The 21,219-nt window shown below is 36.8% G+C and overlaps 2 protein-coding genes across 7 annotated transcripts in view; one reads left to right on the forward strand and one right to left on the reverse strand.

Annotated features, from left to right (window-relative positions):
• shank3a (SH3 and multiple ankyrin repeat domains 3a) overlaps positions 1-1,875 on the reverse strand; it is a 377,964-nt gene extending 376,089 nt beyond the window's left edge. For all 6 annotated transcript variants that reach the window (XR_010895495.1, XR_010895498.1, XR_010895494.1 and 3 more), the window contains exon 1: positions 1,752-1,875. The gene's annotated coding sequence lies outside the window, so the exon portion shown is untranslated. The remainder of the gene's footprint in view (positions 1-1,751) is intronic.
• A 4,957-nt stretch (positions 1,876-6,832) lies between these two features.
• The window catches only part of arsa (arylsulfatase A), a 46,452-nt gene continuing 32,065 nt past the window's right edge, over positions 6,833-21,219 (forward strand). The window contains exons 1-2 of the mRNA XM_067389198.1: positions 6,833-6,908; positions 7,303-7,415. Of these exons, the coding sequence (XP_067245299.1) occupies positions 7,363-7,415 (53 nt within the window). The 5' untranslated portion in view covers positions 6,833-6,908; positions 7,303-7,362. The remainder of the gene's footprint in view (positions 6,909-7,302; positions 7,416-21,219) is intronic.

The raw sequence follows: 21,219 nt of genomic DNA on the forward strand, positions 1-21,219 counted from the left end.
AATCTGTGTGTCGAATCTGCAGTTCGGAGCGCCGAAGTCACGTGATTTCAGCCGTTTGGCGGGTTTGAACCACGATCCGATTCATGATTCGATACACTGATTCAAACTGCTTCATGAAGCAGTGTTTTGAAATCGGCCATCACTAAAGAAGTCGTTATTTTGTTTTTTTGCCGCACCAAAAATATTCTCGTCGGTTTATAATATTAATATTGAACCACTGAACTCACAAGAACTGATTTAAATATGTTTTTAGTGCCTTTATGGATCTTGAGAGAGGAAGTGACATTACTCCCTATGAAGGCCTCACGGAGCCATCGGATTTGTACTAAAATATCTTAATTTGTGTTCTGAAGATTAACGAAGGTCTTACGGGTGTAGAACGGCATGAGAGTGAGTAATAAATGACAGAATTTTCATTTTTGGGTGGACTAACCCTTTAACTCCCTGGATCTGTGTGGAGTACGTTTATGGTGGACGGATGCACTTTCTTGAGCTTCATACTCATTGGTCCTGTTCACTGCCATTATAAAGCTTGGATGCATCAGGATATTTATTAATATAACTCTGATTGTGTTCATCAGAAGGAAGAAAGTCGTATACACCTAGGATGGCTTGAGGGTGAGTATAGCTTGGGCTGATTTTCATTTTAAAGTGAACTAATCTTTTAAGCAAATAAAATGGTGCATTTGTTAAGAACATTTGTGGTGTTAAGAACATTCATGATAATCTTTAATCATTGAAATTGATGCTTTTTTAGAAACTAATAGCGGGTATGGGTTTGTTATGTCTCATTTCTCAAGAATCGGTGCAATATTTCACCTACACAATTCATCTATTGGGGAGCTACTTAGGAGTGTGTGCGCTCCATTGTGCTAAGATCTTCTGTTCTGTAGTGGTGTTATTTGTGGGCAGGGTGAGAGCTTTCTCACTGTGACATTTAAACCAGGCAGTGCAGTGAGTCCTGCACTCACTTTAATTGAAACAGATGGAGAATCTAAGGCACAGCCACAGGGCACGAGCTCTGAGCCTCCGCACACACACACACACCACTATACGTTTACAATTTTGCATTTATCTGCTAAGACAACCATCACAATTACTATTGCTCATACTTGATCCCAAACATCACGTATTAAACTCTGGCACACAGCTTGTCTCCTGCAATGTTTGCGCTTTAGAGACATGGACAATAATTCAAATTATGCAGCTTGTTGTGCCATTACTTTGCTAAATAATGGCGGACATTAAAAATGAGGGAAATAATCTAATAGACTGACATTGAAGGAGTGACCTGAGCAATATCTAAAGACCAGAATATATTAGAGACTAAGCCTGGTAAAATAACTAGAATAGACTACAATATAATACAGACATTTTGCCTGGTAAAATTAAAAAAAATAAAATAAAATCTAAATACACAAATAAATCTAATTGCCTGGCAAATAAATAATGGACAACAAAACAAAAACTTTTGATTCCTGTCCACACTTTGTAAGCATTATAAAACAAGATATTAAGGTCTTTTCTAAAATCGTAGCACTTCATTGTCAAAATAAAGTCAGAAAACCTAAACAACAATCACCACCACATCTTCAATGGAAGACTGACCCAGACTGGCTGTTCCAAAGAGAACAAAATCAAATTATAACCACTTTAAAAAAGCACTCAATAACAAAAACAGAAAAAACTTTGAGACAACAGACAACTCTTAAAGAGCAATCAATTAAATGAAACCATACATCACACTTTACCTTGATTACGAGCAGAATTTAAACTGAATAATCCAGAACATTTGTCTCTTTTCGCTGCAAAAGGTTGTAACTCAGGAGCACAAAGTTCAGGCATAACACGACTCCATCCGCTAACTGACTCCAGTGACCATCCAAGAGAGGCAGAGGAAAGGGAGGAGGTGGAGGAGGTGGTGAGCTATTCACCTGTGGAGCAACGATCAGACAGCGATCAGCTGCAGCATGAGTCCCATTGAGAAAGAGTCGTGAAGCTGGTCTCAGGTCAGTAAGCAGGCCGCTGTGAGCTCACATTGCCCTCCTGTGTGTAGCTGATAGCAGGCAGCGTAAGAGGATCCGTACTTAGTCAGGGATGAAAACAATACCTGCTCGCTCAGGCTACATCGCTCGATGGGGGTGGTTTATAGGTGGCGGCAGTGTTTTTCGTTACTGGCGAGGGCAGTCAGTGAAATAGACCTGTCATCACATTGCTGTTATGTGAAGATAGGCTTCGTCTTTGACCATACACGAGCAGAGAACAAAAGCAACTATATTCAGTCTTTGCTAAATTGCTGTAGTGGGCTGCCAACATCCAGGCTGAAATGAAAATATACACAAAGTTTTCAGTTGAGTCACATATCGGTTAATATATCTGAAGTGTTTGTGCTGGCAAATGCGTGTGTGGGAGTGTTGAATGAGAACACTGTGTTTTAAATTTAAATTCTCAGAAAGAATGGTAACGTATACACCTTCATTCATTATACATTCTTACTTCCAGTCCCTCTTTGTACCTGTTTCTCTATCTGGGAGTGTTCGGAGTGGCATACCACTCAATTGCTGCAGTATGCATTATGTATAGTGTACCATGTACAGTTTGAACATGTTTTGCAAGTATGGAATGCCCAGATGATCTACTGCACTTGCTGAAATATGCAGTAATCAGCCAGAGCACATGAAATACTGTATCCCACAATGCAATGTGCTCAACTTCATTTTCCAATGTAATTACTCCATATTTCCAGTGTGCCTCTTAAATCAGAAGCAATAATCAACAGTGAACTTCAGCGTCTCTCTTTGGACTTCCAAACACAATTGGTAAATATCTTTATTTTCCCCCCACACCATGTCAACATAAGTTGTATATAGTGAGCTGAAATGCTAGCAAACTCATCTCCCATTTCAATTGGCAGAAAAGACTGAATATAAAGCAATAATAAACAGTAGATTGTTATAAAAGCTTGATTTGATCAATATTGATTAGGGGTGTAACAATATATTGTGTCACAATATATCACAATACACTCTAAAAAAATGTTTGGTTAAAAACAACCCAAGTTGGGTTGAAAATGGAAAAGCAAGCAATACAGTAATTTTTATACAACAGTTGAGTTAAATAAAACTACCCAGCATGTTGGGCAAACATTTAACCCAACCACTGGGTTAAAACAACCCATTTTCAACCCAACTTGGGTTGTTTTTAACCCAGCATTTTTTAGAGTGTACATAAATGGAACGATATCATATTGTGGATAGTGACAATGTGTGTTGTGCATAGTTCATCCAAAATGAAGGTTACTATGTGAGAAAAAAATCCAAGTTTACAGAGTTACAGAGTATAAGAGATACAGAGTTTTAGTGTCAGTACTACATTAAAGGGTTAGTTCAGCCAAAAATGAAAATTATGTCATTAATGACTCACCCTCATGTCGTTCCACACCCATAAGACCTCCGTTCATCTTCGGAACACAGTTTAAGGTATTTTAGATTTAGTCTGAGAGCTTTCTGTGTCTCCATTGAAAATGTATGTACGGTATACTGTCCATGTCCAGAAAGGTATAAAAACATTATCAAAGTAGTCCATGTGACATCAGTGGGTTAGTTAGAAGTTTTTGAAGCATCGAAAATACATTTTGGTCCAAAAATAACAAAAACTTCCAAACCTGTATAAATGTTTTTGTTCTGTTGAAAACAAAGGAAGATATTTTAAAGAAAGTTTGTAACCAGGCTGTTATGGGCCATTATTTAATTCCATAGTAGGACCAAAAAAAATACTATGGAAGTCAATGGTGGCCCAAAGTGGCCAGGTTAAAACTTTCTTCAAAATATCTTTGTTTTCAACAGAACAAGAAAATTTATACCGGAACAACCTGAGAGTAAATAATGACAGAATTTTCATTTTTGGGTGAACTATCCCTTTAAACTACTATATAATGTTGAATATAATGTATAATAAAGCAATGAGGGAATATTTGTGGGTCCTGATGTTACCAGTAAAAAATTGCCTACATTATTTTAAATCTATCCAGTCAGCAGTGACAGAGTGCAAACATATTCATCTAAAATAAATATTTCAGCATTAGAATCATGAATATTTTTATTCTGGTGTCACCATTGTCCTGTGCATTGGGTTACCATTTCCAGTCCCATTTTTTGTTATCCTTTTACCATATGTCTTGTATCGCAATAATATCATATCGTGAGTTCGGCATCGTGATATGTATCAAATCATTACATGAAGGTATTGTTACACCCCTAATGTCGATTGAAAATTAATTTTATTTTATTTTTTACTGTGGCTATAAACTAGCAGACCATCTGAGATGATGTGCAGCTTTGATGCTTCTAGTATACATGGTGAGATGATAACTGGACACCTCTCGCTGAATTAAACATGCAGCAAAGTGAAGCCATGTGACATATCAGCAGACATGTTTGAAATGTTTATTAGTCCATACAGTGCACTTTTTAACAGTCCCAGTAATAGTATGCAAGTATGCAGCACGCTAATATCAGATCTAAAAAATAGTCCTTGCTCAGTATCTGTCTCTCATAAAAGACATAAAAGTTTAAGTAGGCAAAATCAAGACAAGACAACAGGAACAGACATGCACACACACTTCGCGCTGCGTTTATGCTTGCAAAATTAGCTGCTAATCAATGTCCATGTGTCTGCTGGACAGTCATTTTACAGCATGCAGAATTTTATGAACAGTCATAACTCGGAAACGAGATGCAAAAAACTTTAACGGGAGGTGATGCTATTCCTTAGATGCATATTAGGTCACAATGACAACAGAGGAGAGGCAAGGACATTGTGGTATAAACATTGCCACTTAAAAATGTTTAATATTATAATATAAACAGGCACAAATTGTTTTGTGCACCCACCCACAAAAGTCTAAAATAAATATGCAATAAATATGTATTTTACCACCCTTTCAAGAAGAAATGTGATATTTTTAGAGAGAACATATTTCACTGATGCTAAAAAATATACGTACTGTACATATACAATGTTATCCATTATTTGTGTATTTGTGTGTGTGTGTGTGTGTGTGTGTGTGTGTGTGTGTGTGTGTGTGTGTGTGTGTGTGTGTGTGTGCATGCGTGTGTGTGTGCTTGTTTTCATGATATATGAGGACACAAATTTATATAATGACATGGGAATTACACTGGTATGACGTAAACATGTTTTATGAGGACATTTCATATAATGTTTTATTAAAAATGTAAAAATGCACAGTTTTCTGTGATGGGTAGGTTTAAGCGTAGGGGTAGTGAAGGCGGATAGAATATACAGTTTGTACAGTATAAAAACCATTACGTCTATGGAGAGTCCTCACTAAGATAACAAAACAAACCTGTGAGTGTGAGTGAGAGTGTGAGTGTGTGAGAGAGAGAGAGAGAGAGAGAGAGAGAGAGAGAGAATGGTTTCAGGCAGACATTTTGCAGGCATGGGGTTAAAGCCTACCTCTGTCAGACACGTTTAACTTCAAACAGAGCATAAAAAGATGAAATAAAATATGCATGATGGAATGGAGAGTGAAAAAGAGACTGTTTTCCTGAGATGTCATGAACTCAGGAACAGCGGTTCGATGACCTAAGACAGTTCACAGACTCAGTCTAACCTTCGACCCACAGCTCAAACACCCGTGAGAGAATCACTCAGACCAGTGCAGATTAACCTACAATGACCCAGTTAATATACACTCAGAGCCCTGACCATTACCATTAAGGTATTTTTAAATATTAAATATTTTTAATATCAGGAACACTTGAAAAAAGTTGATTTTGTAAAAAAAAAAAAAAAAAAAAACTGCACCAGAATAACCATTAGGGGGCATAAACTGATTAATGTAATGTAAGTGATAATGCTATAGTAACTAGTCAATCTGACTTTATATATAAGCAATATGAGGTTACACTTTATTATAATCCACTTCAGACATTCAGTTAGAATAAAGTAATGAAGTTCTCAGAATTTGTCCCCTGCATTTAACCCATCCAAGTTAGTGCGCACACACACTGCAAGCTGTGAACACACTCCCGGAACAGTTGGCAGCCATTCACTGCAGTGCCCGGGGAGCAACTAAGGTTTAGATGCCTTGCTCAAGTCGTTTCCTGCTGGTATTGAGAATCGAACCCGTGACCTTCGGGTTACCAGTCTGACTCTCTAACCATTAGGCCAGGTAGATCAGTATTAGTAGATTAGAGTATTAGACGACTGTGAGGTTAGGTTTAAGTGTTAAATAAAGTGAAAAATAAATAAAAGTGAAGTGATGTGTAGCCAAGAATGGTGTCTCATACTCAGAATATGTGTTCTGCATTTCACCCATCCAAGCGCACACACACAGCAGTCCGTATTGAACACACATACTGTGAACACACACCCGGATCATTGGACAGCCATTTTTGCTGCAGGTTAGGTGCCTTGATCAAGGCCACCTCAGTTGTGGGTAATGAGAGTGAAAGAGAGCACTGTTCATTCACTCCCCCCACCTACATTTCCTGCGGGTACTGAGAATCGAAACTGCGACCTTCGTTGAGATCATCAAAATAAATTGTTAGCAGATAATAAGCAGATAGTCTACTAACTCTTTGGTAGTTGACATGCAGATGCTAGTGGAAAGTCTAAAGTGGACTATCAAAGTGTTACCTACAATCTAAAAAATCTTGGGTTAATTTTTTCTACCCAAGTCCTGGGTTGAGCCGTTTTGGGACATTTTGGGGGTTATTTTTCCAGTGTTTGGGTAGTTTTTGTGTTACCCAGCTACTGGGTCAATCCAGGGGTTGAGTTTTTTTAAACACAGGGCGGTCTGAAGTTAGCAGTTACCCTGCTGAATGCGAGCCATCTCCAGCACAAGATCCAGCGCTGTTACGGTGGAAATGGGACAATAGAGACTGGTCAGTTACACTTGAATTACTTCTAAATGTTTAATTTTTACTTCTAATATTTGTTAAACAAGCTTAAATGTAGGCAATTATATAATGATGTAAAACATTATGAAATATGTTATACTATAAAATATGATCGAAAATAAAGGAATTATCATGCAAATCAGTGGTTGTGTGAAGTATTTAAAAAAAGTTTAGAGGATTTAAAGGTGCCCTAGAACTTTTTTTTAAAAAGATGTAATATAAGTTTAAGGTGTCCCCTGAATGTGTCTGTGAAGTTTCAGCTCAAAATACCTCATAGATTTTTTTTTATTCATTTTTTTAACTGCCTATTTTGGGGCATCATTATAAATGAGCCGATTTAGGCTGCGGCCCCTTTAATTCTTGTGCTCCACGCCCACAGAGCTTGTGCTTGCCTTGAACAGTGCATAAACAAAGTTTACACAGCTAATATAACCCTCAAATGGATCTTTACAAAGTGTTCGTCATACATGCTGCATGCATGCATCGGATTATGTGAGTATTGTTTACTGTTATATTGTTTACATTGATTCTGAATGAATTTGAGGCTGTGCTCTGTGGCTAAGGGCTAATGCTACACTGTTGGAGAGATTTAGGCCCAATCCCAATTCTACCCCTTACCCTTTCCCTTTCCCCTTCCCCTTTGTTTTGCGCGTTCACGTGAAGGGGTAGGGGTGTCCCAATTCTCATTTGGTTGGAGGGGAAGGGGTAGGGGGAAGGACCAGGTAGCCCTTCAAACGAAGATTTTTCGGGACCACACTTCAGAAGAAGGGGTATGATAAATTTCCAACATGGCCGACCGAGAGAGCAGAGATACCCATAAATGTAAGGTTTTTTTTTTTTACGGTAAACAGTATTTTAGTAATAAATAATCATTTGTTTTATGTTGCCTTTAATCTTGTGTTCATGTATACGATTATGTTCTCCAAAAAAGATTTGTTTAAATCGCTATGAAAAAAAGTGCGCTAATGTTTTTTACTTTATGATAGTTCCACAACATATTTTTTTATATTTTATTGAAACCCGCGTTGATTTGACAACATAAATTCAAATCCGGTGGCAGCTAACTTGTCTTTTTGCCGAATGCCTGATTAATGTATTGTTTTGTTGTGGTTACATCCATAAATACGTTACGTTACATGATATAAACAGAAAGTGCATCCAGTTTGCGTGCTTATTCAACAAATGCAAAAAAATAGCTGTCGCCCAAGCAACAGAGATCACTATAGCTGTCGATGGCATCATAAGGCTTTTTTTAGCACGACCCTTTTTATTAACGAGACCCATAAGCATATACAACCATGTAGCTAAACAAGCCAAAACGAATTATTAAAAACAAAAAACTGAAGGTAAACCTGCGTTGCTCTCATAGTGGTTAACGTTACTTCTCTCTTTTGGTGAAGTGGAGCAGCTGCTCTTGCTCAATGGCATGGATTGCACTATGGACTATTGTACCTTTTGTATATTTTATTTTGTTTTAACAGTATTTTATTTTTTATATTGAACAAGCTGCGATGTCAGGTTTCCACTGCTTTGTTGTGTGTGTGTGAGGCGCGGGCGCGATCAAACAGCTGTCTTTGCAGGGGACTTGCCTCATCGTCATGGCAACAGTTCGTGGCCAGGTCAGATTACGCCAGAGTTTGTTGCTGTCTGTTGGAAAACTGTTCACACCGCGCAGACATTCCACGACCCGACAAACGCCGATTAAACATGGTCAGAGTCGGTTTTCACCCGACTAAACAACGCCAACAGACGCCAACAGGGGTATCACACCGATCCAACAAACTCCAACAGACGAGTGTTGTCGGTGCGGTGTGAATTGGCCTTTAGAAGCGTGTGATAAACATCGGCGCATCTATGACGTAGGAACTAGCGACGACTTATGATGACGTGTAACGGTCTAGTAGTGGTGTCCAATTTCTTAGGGGAATATTTTCAGCCCTACCCATTGACACTCTGTTTCAAGGGGCAAGGGGAAGGGGTAGGCGTAGGGGGAAGGGGAAGGGGTATAAAATAGAATTGGGATTGGGCCTTATAAAGAATGAAGTTGTGTTTATGCATATTACAGACTGCAAGTGTTTAAAAATTAAAATAGCGACGGCTCTTGTCTCCGTGAATACAGTAAGAAACGATGGTAACTTTAACCACATTTAACAGTACATTAGCAACATGCTAACGAAACATTTAGAAAGACAATTTACAAATATCACTAAAAATATCATGATATCATGGATCATGTCAGTTATTATTGCTTGCTTACTTAGTCTGTTGATTCACCTTTGCAGATCCAGACGTTAATACTGGCTGCCCTTGTCTAATGCCTTTCATAATGTTGGGAACATGGGCTGTCATATGCAAATATTGGGGGCATACACCCCGACTGTTACATAACAGTCTGTGTTATGTTGAGATTCGCCTGTTCTTCGGAGGTCTTTTAAACAAATGAGATTTATATAAGAAGGAGGAAACAATGGAGTTTGAGACTCACTGTATGTCGTTTCCATGTACTGAACTCTAGTTATTTGACTATGCCAAGATAAATTCAATTTTTCATTCGAGGGCACCTTTAAGTTAATCCGTAAATTCATATATGAAGTTAAAAAAAAAAAACTAGTAGGCCTATTATAGTAAAAATTAATCAACCCATTATGCTGGGTTAAATAAACAACCCAATTTGCAGGGTAAAATTAACCCAGTTTTTAACCCAGTGTTTTTTAGAGTGAAATATAATATAACAACATAACATAAGAGATTAAATTATAAACTTGTAGGCAATATAACTTATTATATAGCTTGTATAAATATATTTGCTTAAGGCAGCTGGTAGGAAGGAAACCAGACATCCATGAGTAACTACATTTGCTTTGTGTACAGATTTACATCAGTGAAACTGTCGATGCTTATTACATTTGAATGGACAGAAATTCTGGGCACACAGTCTACACCCATTTTACACTAATTTCTTTAATAAAGGCTACAACAGCTCTCAATGTTCATGTGTCAGTGTTCACACTTGTACCCACAATGTACAGTGTTCTGCACTTGTCTATTAGTATTATAGATTTTATATTTACCCTCTCATAAATATGTAAACAAGACAGACACTTCCTGCATTCAAATCATCCTGGGTGGTTTCTTAAAGTTCGAAATAAATCAAGTGATTGTGGTCAGAATAAACAATGTAATAAGTATTTCATAATAAAATGAACAAAATTTCCTGACAAAGAAAGGAATATTTTTAAAACGAAATAATGAACAAAACCAAATGCATACTGATGCTTTATTTTATCATTATTGAGCTGCCAGAGTGAATGTTGGGAAATGTGGTTTTTCATTAGTAGTGCATAAAATGAATAAACTACATTTTACTATCAAAATGCACAATTATTGTTCACAGTTTATAAAGTTACTATCAATTAGCATGGAACACAAATAAAATCCAGTTTTCCCCACTGATGATTATAATATTTTTGTGTTTTTTTTTTTTATGTGCACTCATCTAACTGCATGTATGGACCAGAAAGAAAAAGAAATTGCTCTAAAATACCTACTGTAGACCTCCTGTGGTTAACTCAAGACACCTCAGAGTGATATTTCTCCCTAAGGACAGAATGTTTATCTACTTCTGAAACATGCTGTGAGTGTGAATGAAGTACCATGGCGAGGGAGATAATCTTGTAATAAACACCATTTACTGTATATAGAGAATTTCACACACACTGACATTTCATGATCCTTTTGGGCACACAGACACACCACAGTGTGTGCAACATGTAATGCTCAGTCAATGAAACATTAATCCTTTCATTTTACACATATATCCTTACAAAATAGCTGTCATAGTATGCCAATGTACTTCAAAAAATTCCAAGTCCAAAAAGCTATGGATATCAATTCTAACAAAATAGATAATATCACATAGTACTTAAATTCATGTACTACAGTATTTACATTCAAGAATGCCATGGTGCATGTCCAAAAAACATGGTACTACCATGGTACACTTTTGTTTAAAACACCATTTTCGTTTACCACAGTATTACATATTACCCTTGTGAAAAGGTACTTAAGCATACTTTATAATATACTTAAGTGTGAACCAAAAATAATGTTTTCAGACATTAATTGCATAGTAATAGTAATTAAATGAAAATGGATTATAGTTGTAATTTATACTTAATGCAATTAGCTGAACTTCAGAGAGTGATTTATTGACTCACTTAGGTACTGAAGTATGACTTTATGTAATTTTACAATTCCCTCTATTGTGTTTAAATATGGTTAAATCATACTGCCAAATGTACTGAGGAGCATTTATGGTAAATAACTACAGTAAAGCTGACATGACTTTGGTTCCATTTCCTGTCTGGGACTCTGTGACAGTCTGTGCACGGCTAGTAAACATCTGAGAAACTTTCACGCTTTTATAATCACAAACACAATCCAATCATTTCTAGTCAAGGTGTTTGTTTTTCCCGTCTGAGTTCCCTAGAGAAGTACATTTCTATTCCTCTGTTCACGAATCCACTGTCATTAGAGAATACACATTTCCCTCACGTCTCACCGTGTGTTTTGTTTTACTATTCCACACACACTAACCTGCAGAACAAAAAACTGACAGCGCAATGCTAACAGTCCCAGTTGCTACAATGGCAATGACACTTGTCGCTATGCTAATGTTTACAGAAGTGTTCACACCTTTCATACTGACACCTGAAGATGGAGTGAATGAGAAATTGGGTGAAAAGGGTGAAATGTTGAACAGCAAGGAGAATGGGGCAAGGGGAACAAGGGGACGATTGCTGTTATCGAGTTGGACAGGTCGAAATTGAATCAGCATTGCTACCAATGCAATTGATTCTCAGATGAGGTCGCTTTAGGTTACAGTGAGAAAGGGAAAGGCAAGAGAAAATGAAAGATGACGATACTTAAATAAGATAGATTAATAGAGGAATATTTTTAGGATAGGATAGTGCAATAATTTGCAGATACTTAATCATATTAAGCTTTCTGAATACAGGTAAGTTGGAAGAGATATAGATCACTTCACTTGACAAATGCATTTACTTGAAACGACCTACAACATTAAACACAAAACAATACTTGAATCACAAATGAGAGGTTTCGAGTATAATGCATAATATATAGTTTATAAAATAAATTATCATATGGAATATTTCCATCATATCATCTACAGTGGCATAGCGCAAATCCATGGGGACCCCCGTGAACTGTCTGTGGCTCCTCTGTAAATATATAAAATAGTAGTATAATATAATAAAAGTATTACAGTATATTATAAAAGTTATACAGTATATTTTATTAGATAGATATTAATTACATTTTGTTAAATTTTGGTAGGGGATAGAAAATATGATCTATGAAAAGTCCTCAAAATGAGGGTGTATCATTGTGTGTGTGTGTGTGTGTGTGTGTGTGTGTGTGTGTGTGTGTGTGTGTGTGTGTGTGTGTGTGTGTGTGTGTGTGTGTGTGTGTGTGTGTGTGTGTGTGTGTACTGCTTCCACCATCTCTCTGGACTGTAGAGGATGAGCACAGACATATTCCAGTGTTCTGCTCTGCTGGTCTTAATGAGCTTATACTGTTGCTGAAATCTCTCTCTCTCTCTCCATATCTCCTCTTTCAAATACACATACAAACAGGATGAGAGTCCAACACCAACAGCATGTGTTCATTTAAGAAATTAAATGAAAATCTAATTCCCCCCATAACTTCCTGTCTCTGGTTTGAGGAGACCGGAACACAGACTTCCTGTTGCTTTAGTTTTACTATTCGGTTGTTAAGTCTGACGTCATGTGGCAGCGCTTCCATGTCCAAACGCTCTATCTCATACCACAAGAAAACAACAAACTGTGCTAATATACATGCATGATGTGGTGTAATACTACCTAAAAAATATAATCATAACCTTTATCTCCATTCCAAAATCCCAGATGGCCAGACAGTGATTCATCTTTTATAAATCATTAATATACTAATGTCTGTGACGTTGTGAGCATGAAGACTGTTGTGTAGACTGTAAGTATTTTAAATGTTTAACTTTAAAATGTTATAAATAGCGCTCGTCGAGATGGCATTCTCAAGTGAAACGAGCCAGGGCTTGGACCCAGAAACAGCGTTCCTTACGTCACGACTTAACAAGCGGATAGCGCTACAGTGGGCAAGGCTGTAATACAGAGTTCAGATTAAGACAGGGCTTAAAGATATTTTTGGATGTTAGCTTTTACAGGCTTTTATAAAAGATAGCGCTCTTCATAGCACTCTTCATGGCCACTGAATAGATAAATCGAAACCATTTTACCGGATGAACTGTTTAGATGAAATCCAGCTCCTGCGTCAGCATCACACGCATGCGTCGTGCTGCTCACATGAACAGCGTCGGCCAATAATGATTCAACGTTCTGACGCAGAACCCAGAAGCGCTGCACTGGGTTTATTATGTCAATAGTGTAGGAGAATGACAAGGAAGAGCAGAAATTGTTGAATAAAGTCATTATTTTTGTTTTGTTTTTGCACTCAAAACGTATTTTCATCATTTCATAACATTAAGGTTGAACCACTGCAGTCACCTGGACTATTTTAACGATGTCCTAACTACTTTTCTGGGCCTTGAAACCTGATGATTCAGTGATTCAGAGAGCTCTCAGATTTCATCAAAAATACCTTAATTTGTGTTCCGAAGATGAACGAATGTCTTAGAGGTTTGGAAAGACATGAGGGTGAGTAATTAATGACAGAATTTTCATTTTTGGATAAACTAACCCTTTAACATCCCTCAGACACAGTCAATGAAAGTCAATTAAACAATCAAGCACATTTCACAGCTGAATAGATTCTCAATAGGAAGAAAAGCTAAGTATCGACTAATTATCTGTCTGGTTTACAGTACAGTGGCTTTGAGAATACTGTATAAGTGAAGGCCGATGTGATTTCACATCAGTAATTCAACACGTATCCGAGTTTTAGCTCAAGGAGGGGGAAGATCAAGATATGCTCTCTCTCCCTCTCACTCACTCCCTCTCACTCACTCACACACACACACACACACACACACACACACACACACACACAGGTAAATGCACTATGAATAATGAAGGGAGACATGGAGAGAAAAACACATCCTTAAAAGAGTGAAGACCTGCTCCTCCTCCATCCTGCTAGTGTCATACTAATGAGACTATAATATAAATATGAGTAGACAATACAAAAAATAAAAATAATAAAATCAAGGGAAAGAAAATACGGAGAGAGCAAGGGTGAAAAACACAAGCTACACCATGACACCTCTGATTACAAGTGCAGCTTTGCCACAGTTTGATAAATCTCCGGTAATACAATACTTGTTTCCATTAATATGGAAATGGAAGAAAGCGAGGGTTTTCTGTGATCAGATGAGCAGAATGACACACAGCTAAAGATAATAGATGCTGGCATTCAAGATAATAGATGCTGGCAGAGTTATTTACTGGAAGGGTGACTTTGAGTTATTAATAATATTCAACTCCAGTGGACCTGTTGACCTCAAGTTGTCCATCCACTCACACTGTGTCTGTGTGAGTACAGTATGTGTGTTGTTGTTTTGTCTTATTCTTGTAAAAATTAGATTCATGTCAACTTCTACACAATCTTTTATGGTAATGTATTGCATTTAATGAAGTTTTTAATGTTTTTAATTATAATCCATTATCTGTGATCTATCTAGCATACCGCAGTGTTCCTGAAGTAATGTTGCATCAGTATGTAAATTTAGTGTGTTGTTATTTGTCCACTTAAAAATTAATTTGTTTAAAATGATATACTCACATGAGATGAATATAAGCATCCATAATCAATAGTCTGTAAAAAGATGAGAAAGGTGGCCGCTTGTTGAAATATTGTCAAATAAATACATAAAATTAATTATTTTAAAATGTGTCCCATGGTGTTCTAAAACATAAATATATAAATAAAAATGTTAAGTGTGAAATGCAGATAAGAATTACTTACATTAATTCTAAATAATTTTAACTTCTATCCCACAGTGTGCTAAATTAGAAAAAAATAAAAAAAATAAACAAACAAGATATAAAATTAATGTTATAAATGCAATGATAATTATTATATTTAAAATGTTATTATTTATTACATTTATATTTTGTTGTTATTTTAACCTGTGTCCCTTGTGTGCTAAATCAAAATGACACCACTAGATTGCTCAAAAACAAATAAATAAATAAATAAAAAAGGGCACGACCTGGATGTGCCCGTGTGTCGTAGTGGTTTAAACCAAGTGGTATTGGAAGTATCACAGTGGCAGGAAAGTCACAAAATGATGACAGTCATTGTACATACAGTACAGTATCAAATAAAACCACAACATGCAATTTACACCCAGCAAGAGACAAGTAACACTTACAACAACAGTCATTACTGCAGTCTCTCAGTGTTTGGAAACAGTCCATTTTTGTGAATGGAAGTGTGTGTTTGTTTAGATGCACTGAGATGAAATGGATCGAAGACTGGCCCTCTAGTCTATCAATCTATAAAACACAACAGCAGCATGCAGGCCAGCACAAAGAAACACCTATTCTATCAGGCAATACAAACAAATGTCTTTAAAATAAATTTAAGGATACCACACATACACACACATACAGGCATCTTCCTTGCTTTTGCACATTATACAACATCTAGGTATACATGTATATGTGTGACTGATTCAAATTGCTGCTAAATAAGTTTACAATATATCTTGCAAAAAAAAAAAATCCTCTACAATGATATCTAATGACAACAATAAGGGGAACCCTTGTCAATGACATAGGAAGACGTCATGTCAGTGGCCACTGCTGTTCAAGAAAGTTGTGGATTACCCTTTGAAACTCCCCAAGAGTGAGTGTGGCTTACGACTCTGGCTTAAGGCTTAAAAGATCTACTGAAAGAGCAGAGAGTTTGCTATGGGATATAGCTAATGCTATTTCATACTTCTTTATTTGGTTTCCTAATAACCTCTCTGTGGGTCTGTCAGGATTTGAGGGGGAGCCAAACTCATCTCTCCCATTTACTCATCTCTACCTGAACCACAACATTAAAACACTACATTTTTACATTTTCGGAAGAAAATAGGATGCTAGGGCATTGCTGTGCAGTTGCTAGGTGGCTGCTACATGGCATGTCAAAAGAGCTCACCTAAAGTTTCAAGGCCCTTGATTCAATGAGATTTAGAATACAAAATTGTATTATATACATATTATACACATACATACTGTACAACATATATATCCTGTTTTGTGTTAAATATCAAACCACTCCTAAACAAGATAACTTAAAGCAAAATTGCATGAAAAGAAATAAGATATTGTTTTCAAAGAATAAATCAGTTAATTGCATGGTTATTTTACAAGCACAGAAAAAAATAAAATTCAGTGAGTGTGATATCCCACATTTCTTCCACAATGCCATGGTGCAGTTAGGGTTACTACAGTAAATCCATGGTAAATGATGGCGATTTACTATTGAAAACTCGTGGTTCATTTGAACCATGAGTTAAAATGGCACGCGAGCTTACTAGAGTGAATGTGTTTTCTTGCTGATCGGTGCAATTTATTCCTGCGATGCAAAACTATTTTTTAAATATTGTATGCTATCACAAAAAAATGAGCATCCTATGGACAGAAGGGGGCAAAAGGAGAATCTTGGTGGGCATTGCCCCCCAATGGACCCGGCCCTAGCAGTGGAAAATGCCCGGCAAAGAAAATGGACGTTTGTAACTGAATCCCATCCAGAAGGCTAATGAAGCTGTCTGTACAGGCAGATGGTACGTTTAATTTGGGTGATGATGTTGGACATGAAGTAACATCTGGAGGTGAGTCGTAGTTTGGACTTTGTACCCTTTCCAATTTGCCTCCCCAAGAAGGAGCTAAAGAGGTCAAAGTGGTCAAACTGCCGGCCGTTCAGACGCGGCTTATCAGTTTGCTTCAGACAGAGTGAAGAGGGTCAAAAAACTTTTTTAGCATACAAGATAATTCAAAGACAGCACAAAGGTCACTGGCTCTACCCTGAAGGGGTATATTCAGTCTGCAAGATAATTTTTTATGGTGAATAGAAACAAATATGAATAGTTTATGCTTGAAGGGGCCATCGAATTGAAAATTGAATTTACCTCAGCATAGTTGAATAACAAGAGTTCAGTACATGGAAATGACATACAGTGAGTCTCAAACTCCATTGTTTCTTCCTTTTTATGTAAATCTCATTTGTTTAAAAGACCTCCGAAGAACAGGCGAATCTCAACATAACACAGACTGTTATGTAACAGTCCGGGTGTACGCCCCAACATTTGCATATGCCAGCTCATGATCGAGGCATTACACAAGGGCAGCCAGTATTAACGTCTGGATCTGTGCACAGCTGAATCAACAGGCTAGATAAGCAAGCAAGAACAATAGCGAAAAATGGCAGATGCAGCAATAATAACTGATGATTCATGATAACATGATATTTTTAGTGATATTTGTAAACTGTCTTTTTAAATGTTTTGTTAGCATGTTGCTAATGTACTGTTAAATGTGGTTAAAGTTACCATTGTTTCTTACTGTATTCACGGAGACAAGAGCCGTCACTATTTTCATTTATAAACACTTGCAGTCTGTATAATGCATAAACACAACTTCATTCTTTATAAATCTCTCCAACAGTGTAGCATTAGACGTTATAGCCACGGAGCATAGCCTCAAACTCATTCAGAATCAAATGTAAACATCCAAATAAATAACATACTTACGTGATTAGACATGCTGCATGATGAACACTTTGTAAAGATCCATTTTGAGGGTTATATTAGATGTGTGAACTTTATTTATGCACTGATAGAGTCGAGAGCTCGGGAGGGGGCGGAGAGTGCGCTATTTAAAGGGGCCGCAGCATGAATTGGTGCATTTCTAATTATGCCTCAAAATAGGCAGTTAAAAAAATTAATTAAAAAAATCTGGGGTATTTTGAGCTGAAACTTCACAGACACATTCAGGGGACACCTTAGACTTATATTACATCTTTTAAAAAAACGTTAGATGGCACCTTTAAATTTTGACTTTTTGCATTTTTATGCCATTGGGATGCACTATTTTTCTTTTAAAATTTGTGATTGACATCAGAGCTGCACGATTAATCGCTAAAAGATCGCAATCTCGGTTCAAACACCCACACAATCTTATTGCTAAATGACAACAATTCGTCTGAGTCTATTAAACCTTTGTCAAAATCACAGCGGAACATTAAAATCTGCATTGGCGTTGCCACTGAGCCAGAGCAGTTGTCATGAAACAGCTTCACAGTCTTTCAACCACACCGTATACATTATTATTACAGAAGTACTGGGATAAAAGTTTATAGTTCAAAATAGAGCATATAACTTTTTGAAATTAAATTGGAGGCTTCAAAATAATTTTTAAACTACTAGGTTAAAATAATATTTGTCATTGAATCATTCATTCAAAAGATTTGTTCAAAATGTTGATGTATCCAGTAATGAAATAAGAAGTATTTACAGTATGAGTGAGTCATTGCATCATTCATTCAAACCTGTTTTTTTTTTTTTAAATAATTAATTCAAATTAATTAAACATTTTTAAATGGACTGTAGCGATTAACATTTTGTCAGAACCTTTTAAAAATCAAGTATTTAAGAAAAATAATAAATAAATAATTGAAATTAATAATTAATTAATAATAATTTTATTTTATATAGTATAACTGTACAATTGCAATACTGTTAATTGTGGCTCTTTTAATCTGATTTAATTTACAAAAGTTAAACTATCATAATCAAACTATTATTTTTGGCGGGAAAACTGAAAGCTAAAAGCTTTTTTTGTTGAAAACAAATGTTTTTTTAAAGTGATAGTTCACCCAAAAATGAAAATTCTGTGATCATTTCCAAGTTGTTCCAAACCTGTATAAATTTCTTTGTTCTGCTATACACAAAAGAAGATATTAGGAAGAATGTTTGTAACCAAGCAGATCTCGCCTCCCACTACTACGATAGAATTTTTTTTCCTACTATTGTTGTCAATGGGGTGCGAGATCTGTTTTGTTACAAACATTCTTCCAAATATCTTCCTTTGTGTTCAGCAGAACAAAGAAATTTATACAGGTTTGGAACAACTTGAGGGGGAATAAATGATCACAGAATTTTCATTTTGGGGTGAACTAACCCTTTAAGAGCTTCTCATTAAAAGTTAGGAAAGACAGTTGGCACATATTATGTTAAGAATGTTATAATTGACTCCAAGCACATGCAGAGAGGAGTTTGTGTGGAGCCGCATTTACTGCGAACTGTGGCACTGAAAATACCAGATCATGAGCTGCATGTGTGTAAAAGAAACACACAGCACATATTTAATTAAATTGAAGCCTCTGAGATTTGATAATCGCACTAAGGCATATCGTGATTTTGGTTTCATTACTATTAATCGTGCAAACCCTAGTTTGACTTTTAATGTTTTGCTTTGCAATCACTGTAATTATATTTATTTGGAAGCAAAGAGAAGTACACTAAATAAGCACACTTGATCCGGAGTGATTTAAGTGACTCAAGCGTAACCACAAAACCCTGAATATAAGGACGCATGGTCTCTCTCTCTCTCTCTCTCTCTCTCGCAAAAACACGCATATATTAATCCCAGCGCCACTGCACACCAGAGTCAGATCTAGAAAATTATCCAAGCTAAGCAGCAAGAACTGAAGTTAGCGGAAATAGCTCTCAACCCAAATGACTCTTTAAACATTAACAAGAGTGTGCTGTTGGGCTTTGTTGCATAACCCCGCTCTGAGCGCCAGAACCAGACAATTACAACCAGAGATTAGACTAATGGATCTACGCCACAATATGTAGTGCTCATAGTACTGTGGGGAAAATCACGTCACTCTCCCAAAACAAATAATATCAGTAAGAGCCTGAAGCATAGCTGCATGGAATCGTGTACTTGCATAAAATCATTCAACAACGGGATTCATTAATACATAATTGCAGGTACAATTACATTGATGAAATACTATATGACTCAATTCTGGTTATAAAAAATCCTGATGCATATTTTGGTTTCAGTGACTTAAGCAGTCAACCTAACAATCAGCAAAAACTACTAACCAACAGCGATGGAGTCCAGGCAGGTTTCTACTGTTATCCTAATTAGTGTTGCACGATATACCGGTACTAGAAAGGTATCGCGATACCCTGCTTTTAAAAACGGTCCGGTTCTTCATTTTATTAGTACCGGTATGTAACACAGTTCGTAAATGGGAAGAAGGAGGCGGGAACCGGCGAACATTCAACGTAACTTTAATCTAAAAATAAACAAACAAAACGAAAGTAATGCCGGCAGACCCTCGCGGACGTCTGCCGGCCACACAAACATAATAAAACATAAAATAAAGTCCAGGCCTGGTCCTCTCTCGTCCTTCATTGTAGTCGCTCCTCCTTTCATGCCTCCGGAGCTCCTCCGTGAGAGACTCGTTCCCTCACGGCTCTCGCCCGCCCTGCTCGTCACACGGTACTTTGAGTGCCAGCTGTATTTCCTAATGTGCGACAACAGGGGGCAGTGTGCGTGCAGCGCGCTGCTTCAAAGGCACATTGAGTGCGTGTTTATTCCTCTCAACTGCAGCTTTTATGGTGACGAAACGAGAGGTATGGTTGCAAATACAGGTGCTCTTGCAGACCGTCCACAAATAGTTGAGAAAGCAGATGCACAAAGCGAAATATGGCATTATTTTGCTTACAATGCAAGCCCACGGACACCAAAAAACCCGTCTGCAAAAGATACAAAATAACGCAAGCGCAGGGAGCCAACGCATCCAACTTGGCAAAGCATCTTGCTGACAAACATCCCGATTTGTACAAAGAATTTAAAGAGCGACAGGTTAGTAAGTGTGATACCAGCATTATGTTTATGCTCTCAAACATTAACAGTGTTATTTATTTATTTTATTCGTGCAAGCAGAACTCTGCAAAGACATGTATTATTGGGTGTAAGTTTAATAAGAAATTTTTGGTTGCAAAAATAAAATTAATTTAAAAATACATAAATATGTGAAGGTATATAGGCTACGGTTATTTTAAACCAATTTATGCATGAATATCATTGCTCTAATTATTTACAGTAATCTAATGTTTACAATAATCTTACTGTCATAAACCTACATGTATAAAAATAATGGGAAAAAAGCATAACAGCAAATAATTTACAATTTTATTGAGCATGAAAATAATAAAAATTAAAAATTATATTAAAGCTAACTCTAACTT

This window comes from Chanodichthys erythropterus, chromosome 7 (assembly GCF_024489055.1).
Source record: "Chanodichthys erythropterus isolate Z2021 chromosome 7, ASM2448905v1, whole genome shotgun sequence".
Taxonomy (NCBI): Eukaryota; Metazoa; Chordata; class Actinopteri; order Cypriniformes; family Xenocyprididae; genus Chanodichthys; species Chanodichthys erythropterus.